Source organism: Fistularia commersonii, chromosome 5, assembly GCF_037954325.1.
Source record: "Fistularia commersonii isolate RoL2024-O1a breed Wild chromosome 5, RoL_Fcom_v1.0, whole genome shotgun sequence".
NCBI lineage: Eukaryota > Metazoa > Chordata > Actinopteri > Syngnathiformes > Fistulariidae > Fistularia > Fistularia commersonii.
The window spans coordinates 13243525-13254448 of NC_141288.1; the positions used below are offsets into that span (position 1 = coordinate 13243525).

General features: G+C 46.6%; 1 protein-coding gene across 2 annotated transcripts in view; it reads left to right on the top strand.

The window, feature by feature from the left end:
- gas2l3 (growth arrest-specific 2 like 3) overlaps nt 1–9175 on the top strand; it is a 28638-nt gene extending 19463 nt beyond the window's left edge. For both annotated transcript variants that reach the window (XM_086146890.1, XM_086146889.1), the window contains exons 3-9: nt 95–281; nt 1249–1367; nt 2010–2151; nt 3197–3260; nt 3350–3491; nt 4964–5068; nt 6853–9175. In XM_086146890.1, coding sequence (XP_086003016.1) covers nt 95–281; nt 1249–1367; nt 2010–2151; nt 3197–3260; nt 3350–3491; nt 4964–5068; nt 6853–8193 — 2100 coding nt within the window. In that variant the 3' untranslated portion in view covers nt 8194–9175. The remainder of the gene's footprint in view (nt 1–94; nt 282–1248; nt 1368–2009; nt 2152–3196; nt 3261–3349; nt 3492–4963; nt 5069–6852) is intronic.
- The last annotated feature ends 1749 nt before the right edge of the window (nt 9176–10924 follow it).

Genomic DNA, 10924 nt, shown 5'->3' on the forward strand with positions numbered 1-10924 from the left:
CCATCTCCCCCTAATTTGTAAAAGGACACACCAAACACTTGATAACCACATAATCTGCCTTCTGTCTGTCTCCTCCCCCTTCCTCATCCATCAGGTGTGGTTCGGCGAGAAGTTTGATGCCCCCCTCCTGAGCCCTAGGAGCCCTCGCAGCCCACTGGCACATCGCCATGGCCCCGGCCTTGCAGATGTCTTCCAGTATGACCAGTGGCTGGCGGTGCGGCACGAAGCCACCCTGGTGCCAATGCAAGAAGACCTGGCCATCTGGCTCACGGGGATGCTGGGTATGCGGCAATTATACCAGTGGCTCTCACTTGTCTCTCTGAGATGTTGAGGGTTTCAGAACGAGGCAGTCAGATTTGATACGTGACACATTTGAATCTGCTGCATGCAAACAGTCTCCCCCCCCCCCCCCCCCCCCCCAGCCCCCTTGAGGCCTGGAAAGTACTGAAACACAGTTGACACTGGTCTCATATGTAATTGGATTTGGATGCTGCCCTTAGGAAGCCCCAGAAACATCAGCGGAACAAAATCCCTCATTCCGCTGGTCCCCGCCATTATACTGACGTCCATTGTCCCTTATGAGATAATGGAGCAGTGAGGAAATTGAAACTGACTCCATTGTGAACCAGTGAAACCTTTTTTTTTTTTTTCCCCTTTTGGGGTCCTGTGACACATTCAGTTTCTCTCATGAGGAATGTGGGGAGTAGTCTCGCTCTCAGCACGAGATATTAGCAACGTGACTACAGTGTCCTGTATCCCATTTTTTTTTTTTTTTGAAAACCTTCTCACTGACCTGATCATCAGTCCTGAGGGGCCGGATGCTGCAGAAGCAGGTGGCGTGCAGCGGATTCCATTTCAACCCCCCAGCCTCGGCCGTTGTCAAAGGGGAAACAAAACTTTTGTTCAGCAATCTTTGTCACTTAGTATTATGGCCACTGTGGATTTCCATCAGCGTGAATCCAGAGGCTTTGAGCCGCCTCAGGCAGAGATTGACAATAAGAGGCTGTGGGAGTGACATTTCAGCTTCTACTGAATAGCACAATTGTTCAACATCCACTTTGGCTTTTTATAAGGCTATAAAACAGAGACAACAGGAAAGGCTCTTTTTTATCAGAAATCAGTGTTGCAATTGTTTTGCTCTGAGGACATGATGTTGGGCTGGAAAAGGGTCAGTAGATCTGTACAGGCTTGTTTGTCTCGCTTTTCTTCTGCTACATTGACTCTGTCTTTTCACCACAATTTATCCAGGAGAGGAGGTGAGGGCTGAGTTCTTCATGGAGGAGCTGAACAACGGCGTGAAGCTCTGTCAGCTCATTGGCTCATTGCAGACCAAGATTGCCCAGAGCTGCCCTTCGGCGCTTGGCAAGGTGAGTCAGACCGGCTACAGCCAAAAATATCTCAGACGCCCATCCAAAGGGCAGCTCCCGCACCAGGAGGCAGTTTGGACAAACCTCTTCCGTGTTAATTCTGTCGTAAAGTCTTCCCGTCTGCCCCACGGACCTGCTGTACTTTTCTATTAACGCATCGGGCTGAACTCGTGGTTGAAATGTTGGGTCTACCAACTGCCGTCTAATCTGTGGCAGCTAATCTCCAACACCATTGCAGAACACTCAGTTGACTTAAAATACAGCTCTCTGTTCTGACTGGCCTTCAGGTTTTTGTGTTGGTAGGATGGCGTGAGAAAATAAAATTTGATTTTGGTGTTTTATTTTGAGATAAATAGCAAGACATTATGTGAAAACACAACTTGTGAACAACATCATGCCATCACATAGTATTTAAAATCTAATAGGGGAGGGATGAAATATCCAAGAGCATGCAGCCTTTTAGAAATATTTTTATATCTGCTATATTTGCCATTCAATGAATTGTTTGATTTCTACATTTTAAAACACAAATAATGAACAAGTCAAATCATCAGATATTTTTATGTGGCTGCGGATGTCTTAAAACCTTCTGCTTGACTAGAAACGCCAACATTTTTGCCAACGAATGTATTTCTGCCACAGCTCTTCCCGACCAGGAAAGTAGCTTGCAAGCGGGATGCATCTCCGGGCTCATTCTTCGCCCGTGACAACACTGCCAACTTCCTTGCCTGGTGTCGCCACATTGGTGTGGAGGAGACCTACCTGTTTGAGTCTGAGGGCCTTGGTAGGTGGATCGCAAAGCCTCTTCTCTGCGCAGCGAAGGTTTAAAAGCATTTGTAAAGTGTTTTGATATGGAAAGAGAAGCGTCCCCAAGTGGGTGGGTGTCAGATCTGTGTATCCGAGCAATATAAGTTGGATTATTCAACTTTCAACAACGTGGCAGTTCCTGTATCTCAGAGTCTGGAAATGCAGGAAGGCGTCTACCTAACCACATTTCTTGCACCTGTCCAACTTCAGCCAAGACGTGCTTCTTGTAAAAACACTAAATCATAAGTGATTAGTTTTCCTGAATGTACTTGGCTACGGTGGCAAAAACCAATCCTCTGGAAAAATACCTGCTGGAAGCTGATTCTCCCTTGTTTCTTCTATTTTTTTTCTCTTATATTCCTTCCCTAAGTGTAACGTTAAGACAAATGGGGACACGGGGAGGTTTAAATCAAGGAAAGCTCGGACGAAAGGAGTTTTTGCTGAAATATCTAGTTAATCCCCAAGGTCTTATTTTGCTTTGGTGCTGGATCTATCAGAAGAAGGACGGTTTATCATGTGAAACGAAAAAGCACAAGTCCAACGAGGGCGATTGGAATACTGAACCAAAAAATTCCTTGTTCAGAGTCCACCCTCTGAGGGGAGCATGGCTTCATATCAAAGACGCTCTGAATGTATAACAGACCAGACTATGACTATAATCTGCCTATGAGTCGCGTCTTTCCTTAAATCTCTGAGTCTTAATGGTGTAATAGGATCCGCCATGCCGAGCGATCAGCGTTTCTTCTTCATGGGGGACCCCTTCATTACATGAAATGGTTCCCTTCGGATAACTGATTGGAATAATTTCGGGGAGACTTAAAGCGTGGTTACAGCCTTATTCTTAATCTATTTGAGCTTTTAGTTAATATCCTTCTGTACCTTTTTTTTAAAAGTCTGTCTCTTATGTGAGGCTCATTGGCATCTCTGTAACTTTTGTTTCATGTGCCCTGTTTTTCAACCGGTTTCATCTTGATCCATCTCACATTCAGGCCGTTTGTCATCTGCTTCATGTTTTTTTTTAGTGTTGCACAAGGAGCCACGGCAGGTCTGCCTCTGCCTGCTGGAAATTGGCCGCATCGTCTCCAAGTACGTCGCCGGCATTACTTATTAATTCATTAAAATGATTATGTCGTCATGGACCACTTGGGTGTCTGACCTGCGTGCGTGTCCGTCAGGTATGGTGTGGAGCCTCCTGTGTTAGTGAAGCTGGAGAAGGAGATCGAGTTGGAGGAGACGCTGCTGCTGACGGAGGAGCCGCCTCCCGCCGTCAAGACATTCAGCGTGTGCTGCCAGCACGGTGGCCTGTACCAGCCCGGGGTGAGTCCCAGCTCAGAGGAGGACACCGACGTATGATGAATTCTAAATATTGATAACCAGACGCAGGAATGTTGGCAAGAGTTCGGCCATTGCCATTTTCATTGTACCTAAACCCCCCCCCAGCGTGATGTCATTGGTTTGTGGTTTGTTTTGTTTTGAAGCCTTTGAGCCCGGCGTTTTGGCCGTAACTTCTACAGTTTTCGAACTGAGGAGGATTCAATCTAAGCTTAAAAAAATATCATCAATAAGAATGTGCAGAAGGCCTTTTTTTTTTTTTTTATATGGATGTATACTGTCAATGCTGCTTCGGTTTGGAAGATCATATCTGTGGTTTTAGCCCCCCCAAGCATGAGTTCACTTCCATTTTAAATTCAAATGTTTTTAATAAGCAGTAATTTTCACAATGAAAACAATCAAGTTTAAAACAAACAAGTTATTTAGAAAAAAGAGAAAAATTAGAGTTTTTACTCAACAGTGAGGTATTTATGGATGTTAATTCATTTATCTTTTATTTTATTTGCACCACTGAAGTCATCCCCCTGCTAGCCATTGGAGAGGTTGCAGGTTGTGCTTCGCGAAAGCCGAGCCTCAGATAGTCTCGCTAGACAATAATTTAACTCACGAGCCACGACCCATGTTGCTCCCATTGCAAAAACATGAGAGCAGCCGGGCGCCTCTATGTCACATAGGTCAAACATGTGAGTCCGACAGCCAACTTGGCGGCTGGCAGCAGTTTCTCCTGCTCTAACAACACCCTGCAGGGAACATGATGCAACACATCGGGCCACGTGACGCCGTGCGACTCATGCGTGACATTTAGGCAAGAGATATGTCGTCATACAGCCAAAGGAAGAAGCGAGGGAAAAATATGAATAATCTTTTTACGCGGCACATTCTTGCCGCCAGCTGCGGCTGCAACATGTCAGCCGACGCTGTCAGTGGGTTCGGTCCCACAGGAGGCAGCTGTGCTAAAAATAATTGCATCCGTTGAAGTGGAAGTTACGTCCAAACGTATCAGCCTGTACACACTGAAGTCAAATTGAGTTTATCTTCGCAATTCTAATGAAAGCCGATCCAGTCGGATGCATCTTCGTACCCATCTGCTTGTCAGTCCATTTGCATAACTTTAAATGTAAAATATTTCTCTTTAGTATAGTGTTCAAGGACCTGGAAAGCACAAACATGATTGAAATAATGAAATGTGTCAAAAAAAGACAGTTTTCTATGGCCGTATTTAACCTCGTATTTAATACTCAATTTACAAAAAAAAAAAATTTGATCATCTCAAATAGTTTCCAGCTGTGGCCACCGGGGGGAGGGAGGGGCAGTACAAACTGCACGTGTGTGTGTGTGTGTGTGTGTGTGTGTGTGTGTGTGTGTGTGTGTGTGTGTGTTAGCGGCTCGATTGGAATCGGAGACACGCAGTCTGTCCTCCACTCATTCTCCCCCCTATTATCCCACACATTTTCCAGGAGCACGGTGTTGACGACCCGCCCTGCAACTGCTCCAACAGGGTGTCCATTGAGTACCTGTCTGAAGGACGCTACAGACTGGGAGACAAGACCATCTTCATTCGAGTGAGAGCTTTGAGTGCACATGTGTGCGCGCGTACACATACACACACACTTATTCCAGATGAGGTGTCGAAAAAAAATCAGAGGTAGGAGCACGGAAGAAGACTACATCTCGTATAGACCAGGTAACCTGAAAGAGATCAGTGACTGCAAAGAAGTTGTAGGTGAGGGCGTAGCCAGACTGCATAGGATTGTGGTTTGTTGATCATGAAGGCAAAGGCAGCGCAAAGGACAGAGTGGTGGAAGCTGAAAAGGGAGGAGTGTTGTATGGTTTTCAGGGAGGAGTTGAGAAGGGCTCTGGGTGTTCAGGAAGGGCTTCCAGATGACTGGACAACTACAGCCACTGTTATCAGGGAGACAGGTTGGAGAGTACTGGGAGTACTTACAGTATACATCTGGAAGGAAAGTAGATAAGGAGACTTGGTGGTGGAATGAGGAAGTGCAGGAGTATTAAGAGAAAAGCAGTTTGCAATGAAGAAGAGGAACACTGAGGGGACTGAAGAGAACAGACAGGAGTACAGGGAGATACATTGTAAGGTAAAGATAGAGGTAGCAAAGGCAAAACAAAGGGCGTACGATGACTTGTATGCTCGGTTGGAAAGTAAGGAGGGAGAGAATGATCTATGCAGATTGGCAAAACATGAGAGATTAGATGGAAAGGATGCACAACAGGTCCGGGTGATTAAGGATAGAGAGGGAATTGCATTGACAGATGCTAGAAGAGTGATGGGAAGATGGAAAGAGTACTTTGAAGAGCTGATCAATGAGGATAATGAAAGAGGGAATGGTAGAAGAAGTGACTATTGTAGACCACAAAGTAGCAGAGATTAGTAAGAGTGAAGTGAGGAAGGCATTGAGGCAGATGAGGAGTGGATAGGCAGTTGGTCCTGATGATGAATGTGTGTGGGTATGGAAGTGTCTAGGAGTGGCAGCGGTAGAGTGAGAAGATGCCTGAAGAATGGAGAAGAAGTGTGATGGTGTCTGTTGTTAAGTATCAGGGGGATGTGCAGAATTGCGGAAACTATAGAGGGTGACAGTGGTGAGGTGTGCTGTAGGGGTAACAGAGAAGTTGAGGGTGTAGGTCGGACTCCATCAGGGATCAGCTCTGAGCCCTTTCTTGTTTGCAAGAAGATGCTATGCTATGGTTCTCTTTGGGAGTGACAAGAATGGATAGGATCAGAAATGAGTCTTTCAGAGAAACAGCACATGTTAGATGTTTTGGAGAGAAAGTCAGAGAAGCCAGACTGAGATGTGTTTGGTCATGTGCTGAGGAGGGATAGTGAATATATTGGTAGATGGATGCTGGAATTGGAGTTGCCAGGCAGGAGGTCTCGAGGAAGACCGAAGAGAAGATTTATGGACGTAGTGAGAGAGGATATGAAGGTAGTTAGTGTGAGAGTGGAGGATACAGAAAATTGGGTTAGATTGAGAAGGTTGGTTCGCTGTGGCGGCCCGTGAAGGGAATAGCCAAAAAAAAAAGAAGAAGAATAGAACTAATGCTTTCTTTTATGGGCATTGTGTTCATTTTCATTGGATTCCTGGAACTCGATCACTGTTTGGAACTGGAGCGAGAGCATTGTGTGTGACCGTGAGTTTGTATCTATTTAAAGCCCACATCGCTGCAGCCCGCGGCAGCCAAATGTAAGCTTGTTACCTAATAATGGCGTTAACCGATTACGTCACGATTGTGCTGCTGTCCGGTGCCAAGCCCCGGGACACACAAGCTGGTTTACTCCGATGTCACTGTCAATTGTTAAATAAAATGTGCCGTTTCTCCGGCTCCACAGATGCTGCATGGCAAACACGTGATGGTGCGCGTCGGGGGGGGCTGGGACACTCTGCGCGGCTTCCTGATGAAGTATGATCCGCTACGTGTGCTGCAGTTCACCACACTGGAGCAGAAGATCCTGGCCTTCCAGAAAGGCCCCCCTGGTCTTGGAGGTCACCACAGCAACATGTCTCCGCCACACCTTCCCGACATGGACCCACTCACTGCAGTAAACGACCTCATCTCCTCATCGGTCTCATCCTCTTCCTCATCCTCATCCTCGTCTTCCTCTTCCTCTGCCCCGTCCTGTAAGCCGCAGTTAGTGGCGGCACTGGGTCAGACGTGTCGCTCCCACACAGCATCTCCAGTCTGCACCCCCACGCTTCCGAGAAAGGGCGTGGCCTCGGCGGTTAAAAAGAACCTCCAGATAACGCCTTCCTCCCCCAGGAAGCCCACCCAGCTGCCTCTTCCCGTCACCATCAAAAGCTCCTCGTCTCTGCCCGCCACACCTGTGGGGAGCTCCAAACAGTCCCCTGGCCCCGGAGTGCAGATGCCGCGTCGGGCGCTGACACCCTCAGCCGCACCTTTGTCTGAATCTTCCTCCAAGCAGAAACTCAAACCGTCACCCTGCAGCACCCCCTCGCACCCCCGGAGCCCCGTCTACTCCGAACCGTCCTCCAAATGTCCCAAACCTTCCAGCCCGTGCACCTCACCTACCGCCGCCCCAGTGCTTCACCCCGCCACGGCCCCGGGACGTGCCCCAGCCGCCAAAGACAGCAAACCCCCAGTCGGCGCTGGTCAGCGAGCTCGCCTCGCGCAGCGACGCCCCGGATCCCCGGCATCGCGCCTCCGGCTGGAAGCTGCGAGGCGGGTGCGAACGGGAGCGCGGGCTGCGGTGTCACCAACTCCTAGAGGGGCACCAGCGGGTCATCTCGGGTCACGGACTGCCTCTCCGACCCCGACAAAACTCACTCCCGCCCCACCTGCCTTCAAAGACACCGCTGCCAAAGCCAAGGGGCTGGCCCCGACCAAGGCGGCGGCTCCTCCGCCACGAAACATCGCTGTCCCCGGGCGCGTCCTAGGGGGCAATGCAGACACCAACCCAACCAGCAGAGCTAATCAGAAAGCATCAGCCTCAATACAAAAGGCAGGGCGGAAACAAGCCGCCCTAAACCCCCTCACCAGTGGAGCCCTAAAAGCTGAGGAGGCCCCGTCACGAGCCGTTACACCGCAGACCTCCGGCACCAACGCCAGATTCAACAAGCCTGAGTCCACCACTGGCAGGAAGATCCCACAGTGGAGGGGCAAACGGGAGGAGCCTTATTTTGAGATGAACAATCGGAGACAGCAGAAGACGTAACCCCGCCAAGAGCTCGCGGCCTGGTGGCACTCGGACCAGTATGTGTTGGACTCGACTAACCCTTCCTGTTTCCTCCGCAAATTTATTTTTTATTTTATATAAATATTTAATAGTCTTTTTTTTAATTCAAAAGGGTCAAAGATGTTGTGCTTTTTTATATTTTATCTTTTTGATGACTTTTTTTTTTCTGTTTGCAAGTGCATCTCCATGAACCTACCTGTTAAGAGTTGCATATTGTTTACATCTCCTTGTCCCACGTACAAGCTACAGAGTGAAACAACCTCGGTAGGACTTTTAAAAAGGAAATAAGAATCTTTTAGAGAAACCTCAAAATGATGATGCCATAATTTAGTTCAGGGGAAAGCAGCTCCCATGCGCTTCAATAGAACCAAAGTCCGATCATTTTTGGATGAAACGGTTCATCCACTGGAGCCTGTTTGCGGTCCAGTTGTGTGTGTATGTTTGTGTCTGTGTGTGTGTCTACTAGTGAGAAAGTGTTTCCGCTGGTCTGAATTAGTAAAAACGTATGGGGGGGGGGGGGGTCTGGACAGCGCGGGCAAAGCGTCGTCAGGAACAAGCCTTTCTGTCTTGTGCCTTCAGCAGCAATCTGGGCATTAGAATGTATGCGGTGGGAGGGTGGATTGCTACCGATGAGAATTGCACAGTGTGAACAAAGCAGATGAACTACTGATCAATTGCTCTCCTTTTAGCAGATCGATCACTTTAGAGCAGAATCTACACTTGTTTTTCATTTTGTTTCTAATTTTTAGATGTGTGTATAAAATTTCTAGTTTTCTATGTGGTGTCAGTGTAAGTATGTGTGTGTTTACAAATAGCATATATTATAGCAGATTTTATCAGAGGCTTTTTTTCTCGTTTGGCACTTTACAAAAACCTGTTTGTCACAGTTTGAATGTGGGTCCTGTTGATTGTGGTTCTACTTTTTGTCAGTTTTGATTAATAAATGGACACGTCTTTATAAACAGAGAAAGCAAAGTATTCTATATTTTATTCGATATGTTCCTGTTTTTCATTTTAATCAGTCAATATCCAGCCTACTCATTCCAAAGCTTTTTCCTTTGGGAGGTGGGATTTAACCTGGAGTGGTCGCCTGTCAATCACAAGGCCACATATGGAAATTTAATCATTCACATTGATAATCAATTTATGTCTTCAGTTCCCCTCCTGACTGCTTTTGGACTCTAGTTAGTCGGGCTCAAACCTTCTGGCTAGGAGAATAAAGTCACTAACACTGCTCCACCCCGATTTATATATCAATACAAAGTTGTAGTAGTTTAATTAACAAGTGTTGAATTTTGTTTGATAAATAACAAATTTTTTTTTTTCCTAAACAGTTTATTTTTTTTCATTTTGTTTTTAATTAATAGGAAAAAAAATCCATGATTAAATTATTTTTTCATTCACTCACCTCACATCAAAAGACAAGAAGTCATTACTTTATCTGAATTTAAAAAAAAAAAGAATATTCTCTTTAAAATAATCAAACATAACTTTGAAATTAAAATAAAACCTTAAAATGAAATTTAAGGGATCACATAAATATTGGCTTAAATTAGACATTCCTGTGACTGACCGGCAGTCAGTCCAGGGTGTACCCCACTCTGTCGCCCATGAATGCCGGATAAGCGGCAGTAGATGGATGGATTAGACATTCTATTTTAACATATTTGATGCATTTATTTAGTTGAATGCATAGCATCATATGTTAAAGCAGAAAAAGGACCTTCACATTTGGCAGAAACTGACCTGGAGTCAATTTCCCTCCTGACTCCGCCACTGCTCGGCAATAGCGCCACCTGCCGATGCAACTGGGGAAGTTTTGATTCACAGACTTCTGATTCCTGTTTTTCTTGTTGGTAATATTAATTTAATGAATTTTGGTATTGTTTGATAATGATTTGATTAAATACCTTTCGGCTTTTGAGCTGAGGTACCTTACGGAAACTTAACCTTTTCTTTCCCTCTAATATAGGTTACATTTCTGAGAAATTGTGTTCACCTGACATAAATTCTATGCTTTTGAATGACAAAATTGATTTTTCAAAAACATTTTCTAAACACTTACAGTAAAATGATTCAGCTCTGATCATTTCACAAATAATGACCTATTTAAAATGTTTTAAAGACTTTAATTAATGAGAATGAGGTGAAAAGGCATTTTCATTCTACAAGTAATGTCAGGGTTCACAGCTGATCCCCGTCGTAATCTGCGCCAGCTGCAGCAGATGCCGCTAATCGAGATCCCTATAAAGGGCAGCGGCACTCTCTGCCTGGCGCCGGGGGATTGTGGTCTTCATGGATTACTGTGGGACCCTGCCCCGACCCGTCCAGTCAAGGCCCAGCTTCTGCCGTTCTGTCTGCATCCCGTCCAGTCTGCAACCCGACCCGTCCAGTCTGCATCCCGACCCGTACAGTCTGCATCCCGACCAGTCAAGGCCCAGCTTCTCCCGTCCAGTCTGCATCCCGACCCGTCCAGTCTGCATCCCGACCAGTCTGCAACCCGTCCAGTCAAGGCCCAGCTTCTGCCGTTCTGTCTGCATCTCGGCCAGTCTGCAACCCGTCCAGTCCAGTCTGCAACTTCAACTGAATAAAAGCGCTTTCCACCCATCTCTGTCCCGAAGTGTGGTTCCCTGCTCGAGTCCGCCCCAGCGCATCGTGACAGAATCCCCCGGCCATCATGGACTCGGGGAACCACACCCACCCAAGCCAG